The 23,850-nt window shown below is 29.4% G+C and overlaps 15 protein-coding genes across 15 annotated transcripts; 6 read left to right on the top strand and 9 right to left on the bottom strand.

Annotated features, from left to right (window-relative positions):
- Positions 1-429: 429 nt before the first annotated feature.
- On the bottom strand, positions 430-1,215 carry cand_020020 (uncharacterized protein; the record flags this gene model as incomplete). Its single annotated transcript, XM_067212232.1, has 1 exon — positions 430-1,215. The coding sequence occupies one exon, from the start codon at positions 1,213-1,215 to the stop codon at positions 430-432; it is 786 nt and encodes a 261-aa protein (XP_067069138.1).
- A 321-nt stretch (positions 1,216-1,536) lies between these two features.
- Positions 1,537-2,328, bottom strand: cand_020010 (uncharacterized protein; the record flags this gene model as incomplete). The annotated part of the gene is made up of 1 exon (XM_067212231.1): positions 1,537-2,328. One exon carries the CDS (start codon positions 2,326-2,328, stop codon positions 1,537-1,539), a length of 792 nt encoding a protein of 263 aa, XP_067069137.1.
- Positions 2,329-2,803: 475 nt separating this feature from the next.
- On the top strand, positions 2,804-3,080 carry cand_020000 (DNA directed RNA subunit ABC4; the record flags this gene model as incomplete). The annotated part of the gene is made up of 2 exons (XM_067212230.1): positions 2,804-2,894; positions 2,962-3,080. 2 exons carry the CDS (start codon positions 2,804-2,806, stop codon positions 3,078-3,080), a joined length of 210 nt encoding a protein of 69 aa, XP_067069136.1.
- A 308-nt stretch (positions 3,081-3,388) lies between these two features.
- Positions 3,389-4,144, top strand: cand_019990 (uncharacterized protein; the record flags this gene model as incomplete). The annotated part of the gene is made up of 1 exon (XM_067212229.1): positions 3,389-4,144. One exon carries the CDS (start codon positions 3,389-3,391, stop codon positions 4,142-4,144), a length of 756 nt encoding a protein of 251 aa, XP_067069135.1.
- Positions 4,145-4,542: 398 nt separating this feature from the next.
- On the top strand, positions 4,543-5,400 carry cand_019980 (uncharacterized protein; the record flags this gene model as incomplete). Its single annotated transcript, XM_067212228.1, has 1 exon — positions 4,543-5,400. The coding sequence occupies one exon, from the start codon at positions 4,543-4,545 to the stop codon at positions 5,398-5,400; it is 858 nt and encodes a 285-aa protein (XP_067069134.1).
- A 1,667-nt stretch (positions 5,401-7,067) lies between these two features.
- On the bottom strand, positions 7,068-8,024 carry cand_019970 (uncharacterized protein; the record flags this gene model as incomplete). Its single annotated transcript, XM_067212227.1, has 1 exon — positions 7,068-8,024. The coding sequence occupies one exon, from the start codon at positions 8,022-8,024 to the stop codon at positions 7,068-7,070; it is 957 nt and encodes a 318-aa protein (XP_067069133.1).
- Positions 8,025-8,636: 612 nt separating this feature from the next.
- On the top strand, positions 8,637-9,614 carry cand_019960 (DHHC zinc finger domain-containing protein; the record flags this gene model as incomplete). Its single annotated transcript, XM_067212226.1, has 1 exon — positions 8,637-9,614. The coding sequence occupies one exon, from the start codon at positions 8,637-8,639 to the stop codon at positions 9,612-9,614; it is 978 nt and encodes a 325-aa protein (XP_067069132.1).
- A 134-nt stretch (positions 9,615-9,748) lies between these two features.
- cand_019950 (zinc CCCH type domain-containing protein) lies at positions 9,749-10,684 on the bottom strand (the record flags this gene model as incomplete). Its single annotated transcript, XM_067212225.1, has 1 exon — positions 9,749-10,684. The coding sequence occupies one exon, from the start codon at positions 10,682-10,684 to the stop codon at positions 9,749-9,751; it is 936 nt and encodes a 311-aa protein (XP_067069131.1).
- A 521-nt stretch (positions 10,685-11,205) lies between these two features.
- Positions 11,206-12,132, bottom strand: cand_019940 (zinc CCCH type domain-containing protein; the record flags this gene model as incomplete). Its single annotated transcript, XM_067212224.1, has 1 exon — positions 11,206-12,132. One exon carries the CDS (start codon positions 12,130-12,132, stop codon positions 11,206-11,208), a length of 927 nt encoding a protein of 308 aa, XP_067069130.1.
- A 510-nt stretch (positions 12,133-12,642) lies between these two features.
- Positions 12,643-14,256, bottom strand: cand_019930 (TCP-1 CPN60 chaperonin family protein; the record flags this gene model as incomplete). The annotated part of the gene is made up of 1 exon (XM_067212223.1): positions 12,643-14,256. The coding sequence occupies one exon, from the start codon at positions 14,254-14,256 to the stop codon at positions 12,643-12,645; it is 1,614 nt and encodes a 537-aa protein (XP_067069129.1).
- Positions 14,257-15,354: 1,098 nt separating this feature from the next.
- cand_019920 (uncharacterized protein) lies at positions 15,355-15,915 on the bottom strand (the record flags this gene model as incomplete). The annotated part of the gene is made up of 1 exon (XM_067212222.1): positions 15,355-15,915. The coding sequence occupies one exon, from the start codon at positions 15,913-15,915 to the stop codon at positions 15,355-15,357; it is 561 nt and encodes a 186-aa protein (XP_067069128.1).
- Positions 15,916-16,459: 544 nt separating this feature from the next.
- On the bottom strand, positions 16,460-17,695 carry cand_019910 (uncharacterized protein; the record flags this gene model as incomplete). The annotated part of the gene is made up of 1 exon (XM_067212221.1): positions 16,460-17,695. One exon carries the CDS (start codon positions 17,693-17,695, stop codon positions 16,460-16,462), a length of 1,236 nt encoding a protein of 411 aa, XP_067069127.1.
- Positions 17,696-18,279: 584 nt separating this feature from the next.
- cand_019900 (LMBR1-like conserved region family protein) lies at positions 18,280-20,100 on the top strand (the record flags this gene model as incomplete). The annotated part of the gene is made up of 1 exon (XM_067212220.1): positions 18,280-20,100. The coding sequence occupies one exon, from the start codon at positions 18,280-18,282 to the stop codon at positions 20,098-20,100; it is 1,821 nt and encodes a 606-aa protein (XP_067069126.1).
- Positions 20,101-21,216: 1,116 nt separating this feature from the next.
- cand_019890 (uncharacterized protein) lies at positions 21,217-21,837 on the bottom strand (the record flags this gene model as incomplete). Its single annotated transcript, XM_067212219.1, has 1 exon — positions 21,217-21,837. One exon carries the CDS (start codon positions 21,835-21,837, stop codon positions 21,217-21,219), a length of 621 nt encoding a protein of 206 aa, XP_067069125.1.
- Positions 21,838-22,380: 543 nt separating this feature from the next.
- Positions 22,381-23,571, top strand: cand_019880 (uncharacterized protein; the record flags this gene model as incomplete). Its single annotated transcript, XM_067212218.1, has 1 exon — positions 22,381-23,571. One exon carries the CDS (start codon positions 22,381-22,383, stop codon positions 23,569-23,571), a length of 1,191 nt encoding a protein of 396 aa, XP_067069124.1.
- Between the last annotated feature and the right edge of the window lie 279 nt (positions 23,572-23,850).

Genomic DNA, 23,850 nt, shown 5'->3' with positions numbered 1-23,850 from the left:
AGTTATCCCCTAAAAAGTACTGAGATTTCGAACTCATGAATCTCCAAAGCAATAAATTAACAACAATAAAATAAGTATTGATCTAAATAAAACTATACTTAAAAGCTCAACATTATCTATATAAAGATTTCTACAAATTTAGACTAGGATAACTTAATTTCTAACTCTATGCGAATTTATAGTAAGTTCCTAATTAGCCAAAAAAAAAGTATCATTGTAGTGAAATAAATAGTTAAATCTTTGCTCCTCGGTATGTCTAATAAATTATTTAAGATATTATATACAAATATAAATGCTGTATATACTGAGCAATTCCTATTAGGAAAGCAGAAAGAATTGTACACTCATCCATCCATACGCAAATTAGGTTATCCATTTATATTCACAAATTAAAAATGTATGTAATCTTCGTTTAATACTGAGCATAACTCATTTCTTTAGTAAGGGAAATCTATCATGTTCTGCTGTAGTATTAACACTTCTCCCATATACAACTCCTCTTTCAAGTTCTCTTTCTTTCCAGGACCTCCATCTCAAAAAATTCCTTTTATCTATTATTTCTCTATATGACAGATATTCACTACCTGTACCACCTGCTCTTATAACTTTGTACAAAGAATAAAGTAAATGAAATGACCATGCAAAATATATTAGTAAAAAAATAGATAATAATAATAAGACCTCAGTCTTGAATGACCCAAAACCAAGCTTAACAGACAAATTAGGGAAATAAAATAAACCTATAAATTGAGTAATACATATTACCAAAGAGCTAAATATTGAAAGACGCAATAAATGTTGTGAGTGAGTTAGTACACCAAAGAAAGTAAACAGAAAAGTAGTAAATGAAAACATCACTAAACACGATGCAAGTATAATTACTATTTTATCTCTGACTAAAGTTTCCATTTCATTAATATAGCTTCCAGTTTGCATATTATTGAGGGAATATAAAAGAGTAGCAATTTTGAAATTAACATAGTCAACAAACGATGATTTGGGATCAAATTCCAAGGTAATTGAAGCTCCATTGAAGATATTTAATAGCTTAGACCATGGAAATAGGAAGAAAGTAAAGAGATATCCGATTCCAAAAAATAAATTTGCTAAGGCTTGGAGAATATTTGCTAGACGTAATGAAAGGCACATAAAACCTTTCCTTCCTCCACCAATTAATGAGCCATGTTTAAATCTAAATTCTTCAAATGAGTCCATATTCCTAATTGTGCTAATTTTTCCAATAAGTAACTTAATAGTCAGTACTCTCCATCATTCATTACCTTGTACGCGGTTATTCAAATAATTTTATTATTGAATACTCGGTACTTAAAGTAGACTTAAATATAAATACAATAGATATAGCGGTAAACCCTAAATCTAATAGACAGTAGTTATTTGAGAAGTAGACAATACATAATTGGCAATAACTAACTTCTCGAAATTACTAAATATTTATTTTCTTCGTTGGATAATTCTTAGATATTGTATATGCGGTTCTCTAATGCTATTCATTATACTTAGATTTATATGAAAGTTTTAATTATTTGGATATATTAATTTTCCTGTATTGCCATGACTAATTGTCAAGATATTGTTTGTGGTAGTTTGAGAGTCTCCCTTCTCTCTATATCCTAAAAGAGAAGAGTTTTTTTGACTAATTAATTCTCTATATGGTAAATATTTATTGTTTATATCCCATTTCAATACCTTGTATAATAATAATAATATGTGTATAGACCATAGGGAATATATAAGAACTATTATATCTAATAATAAGTACACAACTATTTTTGGTGAAAATTCTATTTGATTAGATTGACACCAATAGGGTAGGTAGAGTACTGTTGATAATTGAATTATAGAATTAGCTGTAGTGCAAAATAAAGAATATAATAGCAACTTTCTTGAATTCTCCAGAATTCCAAAGAGAGAGAAACACGGACTAAATACTGACAGGATGACAATGAATGTCATAATCCAATATTCAGGACTCTTAGTTTTCAAAAGTACTATTGTGTATAGAATGTTTGAAAACTGCTTATTATTACAAGATTGCAGTAGAAAAGTTGCTAGTCTGTAACCTAATTTATCAACTAGTCCATCATATGTATAAAATATCTCCTCAATTGGTTCTCCTTCAAAAACTAAAGCAATCCTTGTCCATGATATTATGAATAGCAAAGTAAATGTTGAAATCCCAAACCATAAAGTTATAAAACTTTGAGCTAAAGTTGATACTTTAATTAATAGAAAAAAGAAATTCCTTTCCTTACTTCTCAAAATAGGAATATTTCTGGGTCTAAATACACTTGATACAGCTAACTTCATTTCTTTGAGTCTCTACTTCCAGATATTATAAAAAATTTTACATGTTACTGACTGTACAATCTCAGTAATCTAAGGTTACAGAAGCGCCAAATATTGTTATTAGTCAGAGATATATAAAAATCTAAATAATGTTCAGGTCAAAGTGGAACATTTAGTAGTAAATATTCCAATATAAAGTAACAGGCATGGTTAGATATTAAGTTAACTCTATTAAATATATTATTCAATGGGCTTCAAAAGTATTAGAAAAATACTTCAGAATACTGTGATACAGTAGTTATACATCAACTTATGCACATAAGCGGGTATATTCAGGTACATAAGCGCTGGTCATCTCTGAATAAAAGTTCTTAAGTAGAAAAAGACAAGTATAATCAATTTTGTAGTTTGAAACAAGATTTCAGCCTTGATATATACCCATACTCCACACTAAGAAGTAGTATTAATGTTGGTATTTGTGCTATAAGGGAAGAAAATGAGTGATGATGATAGGAGCTTTTTTACAACTGAAGGAGGTTCCAACATTGGCAAAGCAACAAATGAGCCTGTTACATATATATGTAGTGGTAAGTTACAACTTTACTTCAATATTTTTATATATTACTTTATTTGTGATCTTCTTTTTCTTTTTAGAATGTGGTGCAGATGTCAGTTTACTAACCCATGGAGCTGCTGTTCGTTGTCGTACATGTGGCTGTAGAATTTTATATAAAAAACGTACTCGTAAAATGATTCAATATGAAGCCAGATAGAGTATTTTAGATATGGTACATATAATCAATTTTTATGTGTATAACATATTACGTAGATATACTGAACATATTTAAAATACTTGATTATTATTAGTACTTTAGGTTATGATACATGTGCAAATAAATAAAAATGGGCTATTAGATAGTTAACTAACTCTATTATCTTAATAATTTCCCCTTTGAAAAAGAAAGTAGCGGTAGTATAATACTTATCTAGTATTATTAACAATGAACTATAATATTCCGCCAAATAGATGGTTTTATACTTGTACTAGGCGAGGCTTTGGGCTACTATTTATAACAAAAAAATGGATAATCTACCATTAAGCAATATAGAAAGATTGTGGGATAAGAGTATAGAGTCAGATATATTTAAAATAAAACTTCATAACTCCTTGGGAATATCGAGGCAGTATTCTATTCCTACTCTATTGGTACTCAGACAAAGTCTACAGAGACAAAGGCATATTTATGCTAGTGAGATATATCCCAACCTTCCTATTCTTGTTATAAGAGATTCTAAATGGAAAGAAACCCGTACTAGCATGAAGAATGTGACTATTCCACCTCTTTCCCTTATCCCATTAAATAAGCAACTGGAACTAGAAACATCTACCGCTATTAATATAAGTCATTCAAATAGTACCTTGGTATCTGATTTGTGCGAATCTTCATACAATATGCTCTACAATATATATAAATACTCCGAACCTAAGTATGATAAATTAAATGACTTTAAGTGCTATGAACATAAACGACATTCAGAAATAAAACAAGTTCATGAACCCCTAACATCGCGTACTATATCTCGTCTAAAGCAGATAGCTATTGGTAAGAGTTTGCCTGAATACAAGAACTATATAGCAGCAGTTCCAATAGAAAAGAGACCTCCAAATGCTCCCCACACTCCTAAGCATGATAATAAAATTAGCAGAAGGGAATTTGATCGGATGTATAGAGAATGGAGAATAAAGTTACACGAATATAGTAGTGATCTTATGTCTACAGTATCTACTAGAGTCCAGTCAGCTTCTGAGTTAAATAATTCTCTGGATTCTATTTAACTATAAGTAATAACTAATTAGGAAGTGAAGATTTGACATCTCTTATTTATATTAGCTACAAGCACTGAATATATATGATAGACGATCTTTTGTACCTTTATGATGACCTTATAGTAATTCTGTAGCATTAACTATATATATATTAGATTAAAATAAATGACCTTTTGGCCCAGGTTATACGCAGTTTTCTTGGGCGCTCTAAATAACGAATTTACAATGTTTACATTAAACTTCAGGGGTATGCAGTATATATTGAAGATAAGGATTTCTTAAATAAGTCTATTTATACTGGTGAAGTTGAAAGCTTAGTGATAATAAGTTGGTTGTAATTGAATAATAACTAATATTATAAATATCAGCTATTTCTAAGCATACTAAGAATTTGTATTCTGGTAACAATGCAATGGAAAGTCTCAGCTGAAATATATAATATTGATACTCTTATACAACGTGTATGTGAAATTGAGGCACATTGCAATCCCCTTAAACAAAAAGATGATTTTAAGGAAGATATACAAGATGAATATCTTAAACACAAAATATGTTTTATGAATTTGTACAACGATATAAACAAATATATGGAAAATTATAAGAGCCATGAGATTCAACATGATAAAATCATTAAAAGAATTCAAATAGATGATATGATAAAGAAACTACAAGATGAATTAGATACTTTATATAAAATTAATAGAACCCCACCTTTAAAATTGATAGGTAACAAGTACTCTTTTAAACAGAAACGAGCAGAGGAAATTCAAAATCTTAGAGATGAATTACTCATAGATATAATAAATAGGTATAACCAATTATTTCAGGATTCAAAAGTGGAAACTAGAAAAGTGCAGACTTTAAAGTCTATTCAATCAAGACATAACACTGAGACTTTTTGTAATAAAAAATCGAATTCTTATTTTAAGGAACTTTCTAATACAGATAAGGAAACTTTAAATTGTTGGCATATAAAATCAAAGGAATTAGATAAGGAGATAGAAGATATTGGAAATATAGCTTTGCGAATTAGTGAAAGAGCTGAGAAGTTAACTAGTGAATCTGCAAAACAAAAACATGTAATTGAAGATATTGTTTCACATGTTAAATTCACATCTTCTGAAGCAACAAGTGTTAATGCAAGTATAAGGAAACTAATTAGGACAAGTAGTAATGTTACTTTTTGTTGTAGGATTAGTCTTACTGTTGCTACTATGGTGGTAGTAGCAGTTATTATAGTTTTAGCTATTAAGAAGCTTGTATAAAATAAACAAGGTTGTACATACTTTAAGTCATAACTAGACTGATTAGTATTTTCTATACTCTAAATTTACAAATATTAGCAATGTGAATTTCACAATCATAATAATAGAATTAATTATAAAATATTATCAGTTATCTCACTGGTAATATAAATAAGAGAACTGTACTTTATAAAATAAAGGGGAATACAATATAATTTTGTACTAGAACAAAACTTTGAGATACTTATAAAAAGTCGAATTAAAGTTTATGATAATGTTTTCAATATTAGTTTATAATTCAATATAAATATTGAGAGGGTGTTTACATTCAACATGAATAAATCAATAATTATGAATGATATAATTTATTATTTATGAACTTTGAAATTGACAAGTATTATATAATTGTAGCTAGGTTAGAAAAAAATAATATAAATTATTACAATATTAAGATTTAGTTATGTCTTATTATTTAATTTTCATACTTCAAGGATTTATTATTTTTACTCATCTTTACAGTATAAAGTGAATTTTTTTTTGTTTGAATAGTAAGTCTATTTTTGTTTAGATAAAAGTGAATTATTCAAGCTATAGCAATATGTTGTTGACTAAGTTATCGAAATGTATTACATTCTACCTATCTTAGGAAAGCTACATAAAGTTTTTTTAATACATAATACTCATAATGTAAAAGTTCTAAATAATTTTTTTTTTTTCAATAATTTCAAGAAATTCATCTGCTTAGAGTAGAAGACAATCTTTCTTCTTCAGATATTATTTGTAAAAGTAATACAGTATGTGTCAGGATAGCTAAATTAATGTATAATGAGATATTTACAATATTCAATAAACCTAAAGTGATGTAAATACAATTTCAATTTAATATATAATTTAATATATTTGATCAGAATTATTTGGTCTTCCTTTTTAATTTACTCCAATAAAAGAATTTCATAATTTTTCAGTTACAAAAATTTATACTAATAGAAAATTAGTACAAAATTTTATATTAATTAAATTTAAATATTTTATAGTAAAGTTCATTTGTTTTTGGTCAGAGTATATATATAAATATGAAAATATTAAAAGATTAAAAGTTTATTTGTTATTACTTAAAGAAATCTTCTAGTTTATCAAAAGATCCAAATATTGCAATTTCAGAAATTTGGATTTACTACAATAAAAATTACTAATCACAAAGCTCAATTTGTTTAGAAATTCATATTAAAAGTTAAAAACTTGAATTAGATAGGTATCTGAGATTACAATTATGAACATATCAAGAAGGTGAAATTTCGATTCTAATTTTCATTAAATGTGTAAACTGAGTTCTGCTATCTTTATTTCTTAAATGAGTTATCTTCATCTAAATATCTTAAATAGTTACTCTATCATAAACATTTATTGTTTGCCAGAAATTAATTGCTGCAATATCACAACTATTATAATAATGTACGCATGTATGTATATAATATGGAAGTGGCAGTGAAATTAATATATTACAAAATTTTATACAGTAGCAATTAAAGGTTTGAAGTAGAAATCTAAGCTTTTTTCTCTAAGTACATGGCAATATGCATAACAAATTTGGCGCAATAAATGAGAACTACTAAAATTCAGAACTCCCATCGAGCTCCACTTCTTAGTATTCAATAAGTCGTTAAATGACTCTTAAGTTAAAAGAACTATTAGTCCAGTGGTAATGCTTCCTCAATTCGAATATTATTATCTCCAGTTTCCTGTTTATTTATTCCCCTTGTTGTATCATCCACGTAATCTTCCTTGCTTTCTTCACTATCATCATTGTTAGTTACTTCCTCTTCTTCAGGTATAGGAATTGGAGCTGTATGAGTTCTAAATTTATCAAGAATAGATGAGATAAAGTTAGTAGCAGAAAATCTATTATTTGGAGAAGATTCCTCAAGTTCTTCCACTACACCGGGTTTTTCAGAGAGAGATGGTTCCGATTGTTGAATATCTTTAATTCTCTCAATATGATATTGTATTGGCTGTATATATGGATTAGAAGTTCCAACTTGTGAGTTCTCTGATGTGAGTCTAAGAGGATAATTAATACTCGGGGGATTTGTATTTAAATTCTCAAAAGTTAGAGCAGCTACCCCTGTTATGCTTTCTGGTGCCCAGTTTTCTGGAACTTCAACACATTCCTTTAAATGGTCTATATTGTAAATAAAGGGAGGAGTTACTTCTGGTTTTCCTGGATCAATGTACTGTTGTACTTCCATGGCATGTACCTTTAAACGTATCGGTTCCAACCAACCACAGTCTTCAGGTTCCATTGTTTCAGCTCCACCATAGACAAAAGTTTGTCTATGCTGAAGTGGTTCTGTTACTTGCCTTTCAGGGGCTGACATTATTGCTGCTGGTGAAATGCTAGAGCCTGTTGCAAAACGTGAAGGTGGGTTTACTGGAGATACATTCAAAGCTGCTGCACTGATCATTCTACTCGGAGGTTTTTGAGGTATCATATTTGTTGATTGTGGAGCACAACACATTAGTGGGTTTACTCTCTGAACAAAGTGTTGAGGGGTTGAAATCACTGGATTTCCATGGGACATTACTGTTGGAGTACTATATTCTGAAACTCCACGACTAGACACAGGACCAGAATGAACTGAATACATCTATATATAATTTTTAATTGATCCTTGCGTAGATCCTTTAGTTGTTTTGTTTTCTTTTGTTTATCCTTACATTAATCTTTGCTGAGATTTAGTCTTGTTTCCACTGCATGTAATAGACGTAACCTTGTGTCTTTTGCCGTACACAGGTACACACGTATAGATCTGAGGGTTAACTTCACTTATTACTCTATATGTTAGAAAAATAAGTAATATTTTGTAATATTACTAGATAGTAAAGAGGTATTTGTCTTCAGCTAGGTATTTGTTATATCTTCTTTTTATTTTTTTTCCTAAAAAACAAAAGAAGCTACTATCAAATATACTCTTGATTTAGTATCCTTGCAGGCGTAATAGAAACCGAAGGATTATTGTTGCAATAGCTATTATTTTTAGTACAATTTAATTTCAATACAATTTGGGACGCAAAGAATTGAATAGAGGATTGTTACTTCTATTATGGATTTTTGGCGCTCTGTGTAATTAAAGAAAAAATGGAAAGCAGAGAACCTGTGATATGGCTACAAGACAACTAGAAATAATAGGGAAATTCTTATTATATGACGTGATATATGCACGTAGTAGTATAGAGAAAATTGAAACTAGTTTATATAGATGAGCTGTTGTGAAGGATGCATCACTACTTCAGTTAAAAGCTTTGAACTCTTTGCAAGATGTTTGGGGATATTCCTAATAGCTTTTGTATGGTTTATGATAATATTCCTATCTCTTAGTGGGATGTTTCTAATATTCCCATTATCTATTCCTGATTCTTCTCAATGGTTATTCATGTGTCGTACTATATTTCTTTTTAGCACAGTAAATGTTGTCTACAATTACTACTTTTGCATTTCAACAGATCCAGGATCTCCATCACCAATTAATGGAGATTTTAGGGAAAGTATAGATGATATAATTGAAAACGAACTAGGAGATGAAAATAGGTGCATAGTGATGATGGAGGAGTCAAACAATTGTAGAGACAGTATTGAAATGTCTCATAGGATATATAGGAAGTGTAAGAAGTGCGGAAGTATCAAACTACCTAGGACACACCATTGTTCAGTATGTCAACGCTGCATATTAAAGATGGATCACCATTGCCCATGGATAGGTCAGTGTGTTGGACTACAAAATCAACGTTATTTCATTTTATTCATTTCATGGTCCTTCATTAGTTGTTTATTAATATCACTATTTGCAATGTCTATCTTATTTGAGATTTTTGGAGTGATGATAAGTGGTAACATATCGTCTAATTCAATTACCTTAAATGACCCCATTCTCATACAATGCATATTTTCCAGTTCTGTTGTATCACTATCATTTACACTGGGAACGGGCTTATTATCTTGTTTCCATATTTACTTATTGCTAACTAATCAATCAACAATAGAATATAGGCAAAATTCCTTTCTAAGAAACTACCTTGAAAAGAGAGGTAAAACATGGGAAAATCCGTACGATTTAGGCATTAAAGAGAATATAAGACAAGTAATGGGGACAAATAACTTTCCTTTATTATTATTTTCATGTTTCCCAACACAAAGCAAATCAGTAGATATATCTACACCACTTGATACAATTGTTTAAACCAACTAAAAAGAAATACTTGCTATAGTTAATATTTAGTATTGACTTCATAGCATATTGTAGATTAATGGAAATTCAGAACTTGAAAATATAAAATTAAGATGTTTTGTATATTATATTATTGTGGATATATCTCAAAAGAATGAGAATGCCTGAGATATTGGTAGTTGTGTAATACCTTTTTCCTCCATATTATCTAGTCTATTATTTATAAAATAAGCCCCTCCAGCCTGATAAACCATATTCGATAGATCTGGTAGTAACTGGTTTGTATAAGTGGAGTCATTTTTATTTGAATAAAATGTGTCGATCTGCGCACTACAATTAGAAAGGGATTTTTGAACACTACTTGTATCTTCTAATTTGTTGTTAAAGATTAGATTTGAAGATTTTTTATTGCCTTTAGGTGAGAACCTTAGACTTAATCCAAACTCGGATTTAATATTTTGGAATAGTGAAATATCATTGTTATCCTTATTTAGATCATCTCTGTTATTACCTAGAAATGTTTGATTCTGAGGTTGTATATTGCCAAATTTCCTTTCTATAGAGAATGAAGTTGCATCTTTTCTATTTGTAATGTTACTTTGGGTACTTTTCTTAGGATTAATTTTAGAAGTTGTATAAAGTTTTTGTTTTGTATAACTTGGGATACTCTCTTTCAAACTGCAGATATCTTGAATACTTTGTTGGTTTCGTAATTCTGAGTTTCCATGGGCAAACCGACAATATATCCCATTTAAGCACTTATTTTTCTTATTAAAATTACAAAGTCTAACTTTATATAATTGCTCATTAGTTATTCTTAAATCTTCCCTATTATGGGCATACGCACAATTGATGTCAGTACATTTTTTCCCCAAAGATATTGGTTCACAAAGTTTGGTGAACTTTAAATTAGGAAGAGGTCTTAGCTGTTCTTGTGAATGAGCAAAACTACAAAAATCTCCTTTACTGCACTTCCCTTCTGGTAAAAAGGGGCACATTTTCGTTTTGTATAGCTGACGCTTAACCATCTCACAACAGCCACTTGAGTTATTTAAAATAATAGCTCTAAACTCCTGTCCCATCCCTAAACTTTAAAAATATTACTAATATGTTTATAGATTTTAAGTGAGGACTGTCATCACTGACAAGTGATGCATATCCAGGATTTAGGCGCGGAATATATCTATTACTAGTCTGAACAATTGGAACTTCGGTGGGGTCTGAGTCATGACTCCGTCTATTCTTAATTTTCTGACTAATTAAATGCCATATCCTATGCGACAGACTTTTTAGTAATAATACAATAGTAGCCTATTAGGTATTGTAAGGTGCAATAATGCTATATCTAGATGTAACTTTGGTTGTTAGGACATATAAAGAAACTTTTTTATTCAGGAATTATTGTGACAAGTTATTTATCTAATTTAACTTAGTTAACATATGTAGATTAATGTTTTAATTATAGTGGAGTATTTTGAACTAAGAATTTATTAATTTCTTTAGCACTATAAAATGAATGGTTAGTGCAGTTTTGTAAATTTTACACATTAAATCAAACATTGCATATACTTAACAGAATTTCAGACTGTAGTTGAGCATACTGCTAATTCAATAAAGCCTTGTGGTTCAAGTCCTCAGTAAACTGGTTATCAGTACCAATAATGTTCAGTATTTCGCATTTAAGAGCCGAAAACGTCTCATCATTAGGACCAAATGTCCATTCTGGAAGTTTATTAAATTGAGTATTTGTAGCAAAGTAGCTGAGAGAGTCCTGGAAAGTATCTTGATTATGTTTAAGGTTACAGTTTGTTTGTGAAACTACTGCAGAAATATTAGGTGTTAAGGGGGAACCGAAGTCACCGTTGATCCAGTTAGCATTAATTGAAGAAGCTTGAGGAGTTTCGGAACCGGAAAAAATACAAGTTGAGAGGCCACTAACTCCTTGATATTTTAAAGAAGGATATAGTTGAGGAGTAAACTGATTCAAATATGGTGTGTCAGTGATAATTGAACCTCTCATCGAAAAATTTTTGGGTGTTACATCACAGCTAGACACGAAAACTTCTTCACCATCACTTTTGTTCTGAAAAATATCCTTAAAAGAATTGTTTTTTGATTTAAAAATGTTGTTAGGAGTATCATATCTTTTAATTGAAATATTACCTTCCATGGGTTTAGAATTAGGACTTAATTCATAAAATGGACTTGGAGGGATTTCTGTAGTTCTTAAATCATTCAAACTATGAGCAAATGTACAGTTCATATCTCTACACACATCCCCTTTCTTTGTCATTTCGCAAAGTCTTGTGAATCTTAAATCTGGAAGAGGTCGAAGTTCTTGAACTGAATGTGCAAAAGCACAGAGATTTCCCCTTGTACATTTCCCTACATTGTAAAATGCACACATCTTAGTCTTGTACAATTGTCTCCTAACTAGCTCAGATGAGCTCTTTCTTTGAAGCAATGGCATATCAATTCGTATGTTATTATTATTTGATAAGGAATAGCAACTTTCAGTTAAATTTTCCATTCTTAAAACCAAAGTCTTATTTTTACTAAGTAATCAATTAAAGTAAATTTTTACTTATATACATCATCAACCTTGCGGCAACTTGTTAAAGCATAATACTTCCAAATTTCTTGAAGCACTAAATATAATGGATCTTGTAATATACTAAAGAGTAATATTAAATAATAGTGTAATTAGCTAGAACTCGGTATCTGATTTTTATGACATGTCACAAATACTAAGGCGGTAAGTGTGCAACAGGCGCCATAACTCCGTACTTGTAACTAAGTATATCTAGACAGGTGCACTAGAAACGCTAAAATAACATGATTAATTTGCTCTTAGTACGAAATAATTGCAAATATTTATTCAGATATTCAGTGTATCTATAAAATGTTAGTTTTTAAATTAAATCCTCATCAATTGAAATATACAGTAGATTTTAAGAAGGTATTCTTAGATTTTATCTAATTGTCAAATACGTATTAATAAATTCTTTCATTATCTATGTAGGATAGTTAAATATTTATATTAAAGTAACTCTGATGGTGTTATAATATCATCTATTTTAAGTATCATCTTTACTGCTTGTGTAGCAAGAGCTAACTGATGCTGTTTTGAAGCTAGTGATTCAATAATATTCCTGTTCATCATATTTGCAACAGTAAAATCATTGCAATCAATGCCTAAAAAGTGATTCTTCTCAGTGATTTGTCTCCTTTGAGCTTCACCAACGACTGAAATAGCATCTAATCCACAGTTGTCAGCTAAGGCTTGAGGAAGAGATAGCAGTGCATCAGCAAAAGCTCTTACAGCAAACTGCTCTATTGATGAGATTGAATCAACAGCTTCCTGTATAGCTATAAAAGAAGCAATTTCAGGAGCTCCTCCACCGGGGACAACCTTGGGGTCTCTAATTAAGTTTCTTACAGCACAAAGTGCATCGTATATACATCGTTTAGCCTCATCTACAACCATCTGGTTACCTCCTCTGATTAGCACTGTCACAGCTTTTGACTTACCACAACCTTCAATAAGAATCATTTTATCCTTATCAGTACCAGAAGATACTTCTGTTACACTACTCGCTATACCCAACTTACAGCTTTCTAAGTCTTCAAATCTGGGTACAATTTGAGCTCCAGTTGCAATAGCTAACAATTCCAACTCAACTCCGCCAACCCATCGTATAGCTGGTAGCTTATGCTGAGCTAATAAGTGATTAGCTTCATCATCAAATCCCCATTGGCAAATAACAACATTGGCTCCTGAAGATTCAACTGCAGTAATCATTTTCTTAAAGTACTGTTGTTCAGTATTGTATAACTTCTCAAAGTCTTCTGCTGTTTTAATATCAACCTTATGCTTCGTTTTAGGTTTTGGAGGTTCAAAAGGGCATGTAAGTAGTGCCAGTTTTGCATTTATAATATTCTTCTGCATCTGAGGATGGCTCATCTCTTTATCTAGAACTATACCATTAACAACTCTGCTTTCTTCCAATCTACCCCCTGCCTTTCCTTGTATACTTATTAAGTCAAAATTTATGTCCTTCCTCTCTATATCTGCTACTGCTAAGATAGCTTCAACTGCCATCTTGGCAAACTGCTCCTTCCTACTACTTACAACTTTTGATCCCAAAGATGTCATTGCAGAGCTCAATAATAGCTTATTTTCTCTATCAAATATATTCTTGTGTTCTACAGCTATTTCTTCCAGTCTTTTCAAGGCAAGTGAACATGCATATTCATAGCCACTAGCAATACGTAACGGGTGTATACCTTTTTCTAGAAGTTCAATAGATCGTTCTAAAAGTGCACCTGCTAATATTACAACACCAGTGGTACCATCACCAATTTCAGCATCTTGAGATTTTGATAGTTCTACTAATAATTTGCCACATTCATTGTTTATCTGCATCTTATCTAAAATAGTAGCTCCATCGTTAGTTACAACAACTTCCCCATCAGGACTTACTATGATCTTATCCATACCTTTGGGTCCTAGGCTAGTTTTTAATATATCTGCTACTGACTTTGCTGCCAGTATATTTGCTTTGTGGGCATCTATACCCTTTAGACGTTGTTTTTGATCTTGTTCACGAATAATAATAAATGGATTCCCATACTCATCAACAGCTACACTCATCCGTAAAAACTCCTATTATATTACTATTAATTAAGTTTAGTAGTTATTTAGTATATTTCTTTCTATTCTGATGTTCAAATTGGAGGTAACTACCACCATATTTTTAAGGTTAGCCGTACCCCTTTTCGTGCCTGTAATACCAGTAGCTATCTGTCTCCGTATATACCGCCTTTCTAGTTTGTGTGATTATTCTGATAAAGAGACCCAATACATGTATAGGGAGAAAAATATAGATGGATATTTTAGTTATCCAATTATTCACTAAATAAATACATTCATAATTAAATACAAATAGCTATTTGCAAATATATTATTAATTTCTTTGTGTTTCATAAAAAAAGTATTGAGCTATATATACTTTAAAGAAAAGTGTTCCTAACAATAATGAAGAAGTTAAACATTTGTTTATATAAATTTTAATAGTTTAATGAAATATATCCTAATTTCTCTATTTAATATCTCTAATGTATTAGAGGATGACCTTATAGAAATTTATTCTTTAATAATCAAGAGGTGAATAAGATCATAACTAGATAAACCTCAACAATAATTTTTTATACTAAGTATTCTTATTTTAGAAATAGATAAGGGATTTAGATAAAATCAAAAATATGGTATTGTACTTTTATATTGGAATTTTAGGAAATTGCAGTTTATCGAATGTGTATGTCTAGGTTCTATTAATTGAAGTAAATATTAGACCAAAAATTGTAAAAAAAAATATTTAAAGATAAAGTGATTCTTAAATTAGTTCACATTAGCAATGTAATTTCTATAGATCATAACTAGGTATTATATAGATAATTTTAAGTTTTAGTTTTAAATCTAATTCCTTGAAATTGAAACTAGAGAGTAAGATGTATCAACTACATGAAGAGATTATCTAGTTAAATAATATAATATTAATACTAAAAAAATTCAGATTAAATGTAAACAGTATAGATTTAAAAACTTTATAATATATATCACTGGAAATTATATAATACTAAATATGATCAGAAGCTGCCATTATAGATAATAATACGAGTATATAGTATAATAGGATGATAATTGAGATAGTGACCAATAGTATCTACAAGTAAACCAAAAAATCTAATTTTAACTATTGAGTAAAAGAACACCCCATCTAATTAACAATTGTTCTAGTTCAAATGTTTTAAAGTCATCTTTGCTTCCCAATTCCTCGAAGCCAATAATTTTATGACGTACGTCTGTATTAATGATGCAAACAAGAGTAGGTAAAATATGTATTCCCAAATTACCGCAAAGAAACAGTGCTTTTTCAGCATTAATTTTAATAAATCTAGTTTCAATGTGCTTGGAAGAAAGAATAGCCAAATGTTTATCGAAAATTTGACACCTTACTGTTGTAGGTCTGAAGAAGTGACATATAACTCTATCACTTCTCTTAATTATATCGAAGAAGTCGCGTTCACTTGTAATCTCACTATAATCCCCATGACCTAAACTACGATACTTATTATTTAATTCATATTTCATTTTCATTTGAGAAATCCTCTTGCTTCGTATTTGTTCCAGTTCATCATCATCTTTGCATATCTGATCTAAGCGTTTTAGTTCTTCATCTAGTATATTTTCCTGTTCTTCCAAAGTATCAATAACTATTTTTTGTACCTTACTGGCAAGACGTTCCTCCATATATTTATTAATAAGTACTATTGAAAAGTTATACTGGTAATTTATAATTGATATTAAGTTACTCTAAGCTTCATAATATACGCGCAACTTACTCAATTCTTTGACCGTTAACTAAAGCGCAGTATAAGTAACTAGGTTATAATACCTAACTTAATATTGCTAAGACTGCAATTAATAAAGCAAGATCCATTATATTTGATAAAAAAGGGGAACTCAAGTGAATTGATAATGAATGAGCAATATGACACAATTGTGGCATTTCGTGATTTACTCTTTAACAAATATTATATGTGGCAAAGTCCCACATTACGTAACCCACTAAAAATATATTCAAATGGGGATTGTTATACATGTCGTGTTATAGGGGCAATATTCTTCAGTGGTATATCACTAACAGCATACAGATTTGGCTGTAATCCAAGTATAAGTGCAAGTAACAAGTGTTTTTACTACATTATCTCTAGTTCATTTGCAATTTTAAGCTTATATAGAGCTATAAAGTAATTTTTTCTTCTTCTTTTCCTAAAAAAAAAACTAGTTTCAATTAACTAGGAGTTTGATGTTTCAGCTCAGATATATATGTTAATCTAACTGAGTTATGATTTTCACATATCCCAATATTTGTTAAATTAAGGTAATTTAGGAACACAAGTATCCAAAAAGTAGCAAATAACCCAAAAAGTGCTATAATAAAGCCTGTAAGTGTTTCTAATGGGAAATGGAAGTATAGAGCAGTAAAGAAGCTATTATAAATTATAATGGCAAGTATTGAAAGATAATAACCTCTTATACAAGCCACAAATAGGCGATTTTGTAAATTACAGCCTATAGCACACCATTCTATTGATATTATAAGGATATACATGCAATAAAGAACAATGTGATCTGAAAAATCCGAATTTGATAATTTTTTTTCTATAAGATTTATACCCCAATGAAGTACTAAAATTCTATATATAGCAATACCAATATATAGTAAAAGGCGTGGAATATGTACTAACATAAATGGATGAGGAGATAATAATGAAAATATCCATGGGAGTATAATTATAATGTGACCTAGTATTCCAGTTCTGCGACCAAGAATATATGAATATAGTCTCTTACCAGACATGTAACAAGGAGAAACATAACCATTTGATACTAAAAATAGGCTATAAAGTAATATTCCAGACTTTTCATTTTTATCCATAAGAGAGTATATAATATTTGGATATTCAGCTACTTTTTGAACATTTTCACTATACTTTGTATTTCTAATATCATTTATAGCAAATAAAAGACCTCCTTTAAATTTTGTTAAAGTATTATTGCCAATTGATAATTCTATTAATAATTTTGCTTTTTCTATAAGATCGTTAGACCATAGCTTATTTTTTTTATAGGTACCACCGCATACTACAATATTTCTTACTAGCTTGTTTTCTTGTCTCATTGGTATATCCCCATATGTAATTTCTTTGAAAAAGGATATTTGGCCCATATTATCTTCAATATCTCTAAGATATGTATTGAATAACTCTTGAGAATTTCCATCAAGATCCAGAAATTCACTGTAGTCCTCAGGTTGTATTTTCCTAAGTTTAATAGCATGAAGAATAATACCACTTAATATAAACGCACACATTATACATAGCATAAAAATTTGTATAAAGAATAACTTGAATTCTCTACTTTCAAATAATGATAGCCGTCTTGCTCTTAATTGTTGATTCACATTTCCTCTCCATATTGATTGTGGACCCCAGTCTAGTCCATTATTGTTCTCACTCTCATCCATAAGGAGTATAATAGGCTACAAACTAAAAAATAGTTGCCTCCTTAATACTTTTTTTGATTCGGTTAATATAATTAATTAGAATTATTTGTGCAATACTTTTACTTAAAATGAGTGAAATTTTATTTAGTCCTTCTGAGCGCCTTAAAAGAAGCTGATAGCCTCTGAAGGGTGGAAAGGTAATAATATCTAAATATTATTATTGAAACAATGTAATATTGGTTCATTATTTTCTTCTTCAAAATATTGATTCTTATTCTCGATATAATTATGTTTATACATAATTATATACTTTTTTCTCTTTTCTTATTCAAAATATAATACCTTAAAAATAGTAGAATTAATGAGTATATATATTGGAAATATTACCAATATTAAAAGAGATACATATTAAATTGACTCCATATTGTACTTAAATGGTAGATAGTTTTGAAATAAGTACATTTTAAGAAGATTTACTGTAAGAACTAGGACATTATATTAAGACTTATTAGAGATATACCAGCGCCATATAGTAGTAAATCCAACTGATCCCTTCCCTAGTAATCACTTAATATTAAACTATTTTGCAAAATTATGATAGTTGAATGTTGCTTGTATTGGTTGCACTATTTGATATAGCTATTTTGGTAGCACTGGTGTGGATATTTCTACTTAATGTAACATCTAAACAAGTTCAATATACTACAATTTCATTCTGCTATATAGGAATTTTGGCAAGTTTATTACCAATAGCATTGCTACCTTTAGATATTGGAATTACAATTTTAGATGTGAACTCCAATGTAAACTTAAATAGTATTATTTTAAGGCTTTGGCGTATCTTATATATATTATTATTTGTACTATGTTGGATAGTTTATCCAGTCCTTTTTGAATACGAGATGTGTGGTGAATTCAATTGGAAATGTAAATTGAAAACAAGCCTAAGAAGAAACAGGAGATTTTGGCTGATTCAATTAACTTGTTTTATATTTCTTGTCCTACTTTGTGTACTCATCTTCCAAAAGTATGATTTACAAACAATTCTACCACTAATTTGTATAGCTGGTGGTCATATTTGGGGAATGATACAAATAACTCTCTTATGGGGTTTTGGTTTGATCTCTGTTCCTAAACATATTAAAAATATCATATTTTCTGATAAATTTAATGGCAAAGATAAATTGGACAATTTATATATATCATTATATACACTAGATGATTGCAGAGCAATAAACCAACACGAAGCAGATCAATTAAAAAACCAAATATATTATTTATATACTAATTTAACTGATAGAAAATTGAGAGATATGTTAGGTATTATAATAAAATATTTTAATTTTGATTTAAATGATTTAAACAAATCAAAATTAATAGATAAATGGGAAATAGATAAATATGGGATTAAATTTAATACAGATAATGTTTCATTAGAAACTATTATTGAACTAAATAGATCACTTAAGATTACTCTTGCAGAAAGAAATAGAATAGAAAACCAATGGCTTCAAATATTGGATGAATGTTGGAAATTAGAAGATAAATTAATTAACTTACCTCATTCCAATACAATTCAAGAGGATGGGTTTCTCTTAGTGGGATTTAATCGACAAAACAATAAATTTAAGCATGAATTATTAAATTCACAAAAATTTGATATTCTATCCAATAAAAATGATATTGAATATGATTTGAATGATGATCAAACATCACTTTATATAAAGAAGTATGTAAGGCATTATATTAATTATTCTTTATTCATAATGACAGTTATTTTAAGCATTAGTATCATAATAGCAGAAGCAGGTATATATTTTCAAAGTATAAATCTTTCTCTATTTTCTTATATTTTAAATTTGATTTCAAAGTCTAATTTCATCTATTATCCTATTAAAATTTTATTGGTTGAATTAATATGTATAATTCTCCTTTTATACCTTTATTTATGTACATATTGGGTTTTATGGAGTATGAAATTACCAAAAAAGTATGGGATCTATTTTCATAATCAAACTGATGGGTCATGCCTTGTATTTCTGTCTCAATTTATGTGCAAACTTGCAACTGCACTATGCTTTCATTATTTAGCATTGATTCGTGTTAATGGGACTACATTTGATACCTTTTATGGGAAGCCAATGCACTTTCTTCCAAGAATAGTTGGTAACGACTTCAATTCTATGTACTTCCCACTATTTGTTACTTTTTTGTCTATAATAAATGCCTTGAATTTACAACAACGTCTTATGAAATCTACAGGTTTGTATTGTTTATTTTTCGATTACTATGGTATAGAGGAATTATACAATATTAATAGAGAAACTATGTCTAGTGAATTTAATGCTACTATAGCTGATGGTAAGAGAATTGCTGATTCTCAGAGAAGAATCAAAAATAATGAGCAAGATTTCCAAGATATTTAGAATGGCATTGATATTTATGAGGTATAAAGTTATTTTGATGCCATAAAAGTATTGAAATTAAGATTTCAATATTTAATACTGGCGTCTTCTTCTTTGAATGCAAAATTTTGGTATTTCTAATATTCTCGTTTTTGTACATAATAATTTTTTCTTACTGGCTCTATATACTTAATATTATTTAATGACTTTATTAAGATATTTTGATCTAGTTGCACTTAATTACAATATGTAATAGAGACCAGTCTGTTTACATTAGGATACAGTTTTCATGTAGTAGGGGATTTTCTTTTACTGTTAAAAACAGTTAATAGTTAATCTTGCTATGGTATATGTACAAACATTCCATGTTACTTATTGATGCTAATTTAGAGGTATTTGGTCTTTTGAAATGAGACTAGCTGATACAAAGTTGGCAATATACAGAACTTTTACTTTCTAATACTAACAAGCTCTTTATTACTCTTAGTAACTTATTATAAATATACAGCTACAAGTGTAAAGTTCAATCAATCATTAATACTCATTTATCTCAATGTTTCTATTCTTGATTTTTCATCTAGGAAATAACATATTAAGTTCTCAAATACTCATTGCATTTACTATATATTTGGAAGCATTTGCATTGATTCCACAATTGAAATTAATGGGAAAACTGTCAGAAATTGAACCCTTGAGAATTTCGTAGCAATGTTAATTTAAGCAGAATAATTCAACTTTCATTCTGGTTGGAATTATTTATACTCAAACAAAATTTCTTGTTATTTATAGCTGATTTAATACATATAGTCCTATCAACTGATTTTCTGTTTGGATAAGTAAACTTCGGAAAGGAAGAACTAATATTTACAAAATCTAGTACATTAGTGATAGATATTATTCAAGATTATTTTTAGAAGCGTGTAGATAAAATTTCCCTATTCCAAACTAAGTTGAAATAATTATCTAGGATATAGAAGATACAATTACAATAGTAAATAGTAGCTAATTCAAAAATCATTTTCAATAAATTTGTTTTAATTTTGCCAATTCTAACTTGATGTTGTGTTAGTTATATCTCTAGTTATCCATGCAGTATAGGAGTACTTCTGATTGTTTTTATGGAATCCTTAATATTATTTATTTGACATCTGTATTCTTAATCATCCGCTCCTCCATAGTTTTTACACTGCTCCAATAGAGCTTTTCTATTTCACTAACCTTTTTCTCCATAATTAATCTAGTTTCATTTACCTGCTCAGAGTATGTTTTATGGAGCCGCTGAATTTCCTCTTCTAAGGAAGTTATGCATTCACTAGCTTCTACTAAAGCAGCACTAGTAATATGATCAGTTTGGTGATCGTTATGTAGCTTTATACTGGAATTAACTAACCTCTCAATTATTGTAGGGTATAAATCCATGTCATTATTTACAGAGTTATTGCTTATTTTATTTAATTTGTCAAGCATCTCATCAAAAGATTCTACCATGTCATTGTCATCCATATCGCATTCATTATCTAAGCATGCTCTTGTTTCTTCCAAACCATATTTTTTAAAGAATTCTCTAATCATCACTAAGATTAATCTTTTTTCTGTTCCCTTTTCAAATAGTAGTGTACAAATATCTCTTTTATTTTGTAGTTTCATTGCTAGATGATATCTTAACTTTTTTTTAAATTTATTCAAAGTGTCCTCACTATTGAACAAGCTACTACAAACAACTTCCTCAACATATTTCCTATCATCACCAATAAACATCTAATTTTAAAATTGAGTACTAGATGATATGTATATTCTAGTAATTTTATTTATCAGTAAACTTTTAGAGTATAGTTTAGGAGTTTGAGCTTCCGCCAAAAACTTCTGGAGGGTCCAATTATTTGGTTAGAAATATAGAACTCATTTAGAAGTGGAAATAGTTGCTATAAATCGTTTGTCTTTATTTAATGATCCAATTTATTAAGATTTCGTATAGTGTTATGCTCTGAGAAGTTTGTCTATTTCAAATATCAAACCATATTAGCTTTGCAACAGGATATTAAAATATATATAACACATATATTCAATGAAATATTATATTTAATATTTATTAGCACTTGTTAAATGCAGAGTATGAACTATTATATTTCTTTTTTCATCTTTTTAACCATGTAATAGAAATATTAGACTAATATACATGGCTATAGGCGGGCACTTACACATTAATAGCGCCAATATTCGTGGTAGAATACAATTCTATTGTGAGGATTTTGTACTGTAACATTTCTTTAAATATTATAATTTCAACATATATAGAGAATCATGAATACTAGCACAAATATAGAAATGAGTGGCATAAGGCAAAGAAGGAGAGGTATTTTAAGTGATAAGTCTCCAATCACCGACTCCATTTTAAAAAGTGTCAAGTATATTGACATATATGGTAAAGTGCACGATGATTATTGTACTAAGTCAACCAGTGGAAGTATAATGTCCATACTTGTCTATATACTAGTTATAATTTTAACTATAGGGGAATTTTTGAAGTATATAGGAGGAGAGATGGTAGAACATATTGGTGTAGATGATAATATGAACCAAAAATTAGATATTAGATTAGACATTTCATTTCCAAGCTTAAGATGCAGCGAAATATCTGTGGATACTGTTGACAATGTTGGCGAAAACCAGGTTAATGCTCATGGTAATCTACTAAAAATACCTATTGATATACATGGCAATGAAGTACAAGAAGAAACTGTGACTCAGTACAATGAATCCACTTCTTCTATGAAGTGTTTGAGCTGTTTTGGGGCAGAAAGTATACATTACAAGTGTTGCAATACATGTGAATCTCTTAAAAGTGCATTTAGGTATAAAGGATGGTCCTACTTAGATATTGCTAGCAAAGCTCCTCAATGTATTAGCACAATTGGCTGTCGACTACATGGTAGTTTACAAGTAAATAAAGTCTCAGGAAATATTCATGTAGCTTTGGGACAAGCTACAGTTAGGGATGGTAAACATGTTCATGAGTTCAATATGAATGATATTTCACGAGGTTTTAATACATCACATACTATTCATGAACTTAGATTTGGCAAAGATAATATTGAATTTATTGAATCTCCTTTAGAGAATACCAAAAAAATTGTGACTACTGGTACTTCGATGTTCCACTATTATTTAAAACTTGTACCTACTCAGTTCATTAAAAGTGGATATAATAGAGTATTGTTTTCAAATCAGTATACTTATACTGAAAGGCAGAAGGATGTATTAGTAAAAGATGGGGAATTATCAGGCCTTCCTGGAGTATTTATTGTTTATGATTTCCAACCATTTGTAATTCGTAAGATACATAATTCAATTCCAACTACACACTTTTTAACTTCATTTTGCGCAATAATAGGTGGAATATATTCACTGATATCATTAATAGATTCGATTTTATTTTGGTTTATTAAAAGAACATCAGCTATATTATCAGGTAATTTTAAGAGTAACTACTAAATACAGGTGTTAACTTCAAATATATAACAATATTCTAAAATAGCCAACTATGATATCTCCACTTTATATAGTTACTTATACTTTATTAAAATATATAGTTTGTAATTTTTTTGGTATTGCCTAATTCGTAGTCTAAATAGTAATATTCAATACTTTTTTATGAATAACCCCCCAATTGCAATTAGATTTCACCCGCACTACTAACTTGAGGCGCCAATTTAGTTTTTAGATTTGGATCTGAATAATAGTAATTCAGGTCCCCTGCATGCATTCTGAATA

Source organism: Cryptosporidium andersoni (genome assembly GCF_001865355.1).
Source record: "Cryptosporidium andersoni isolate 30847 chromosome Unknown contig_18, whole genome shotgun sequence".
NCBI classification, from domain to species: domain Eukaryota; phylum Apicomplexa; class Conoidasida; order Eucoccidiorida; family Cryptosporidiidae; genus Cryptosporidium; species Cryptosporidium andersoni.
The sequence above is the reverse complement of the archived record's forward strand: the minus strand, read 5'-3'. Positions and strand labels throughout refer to the sequence as shown.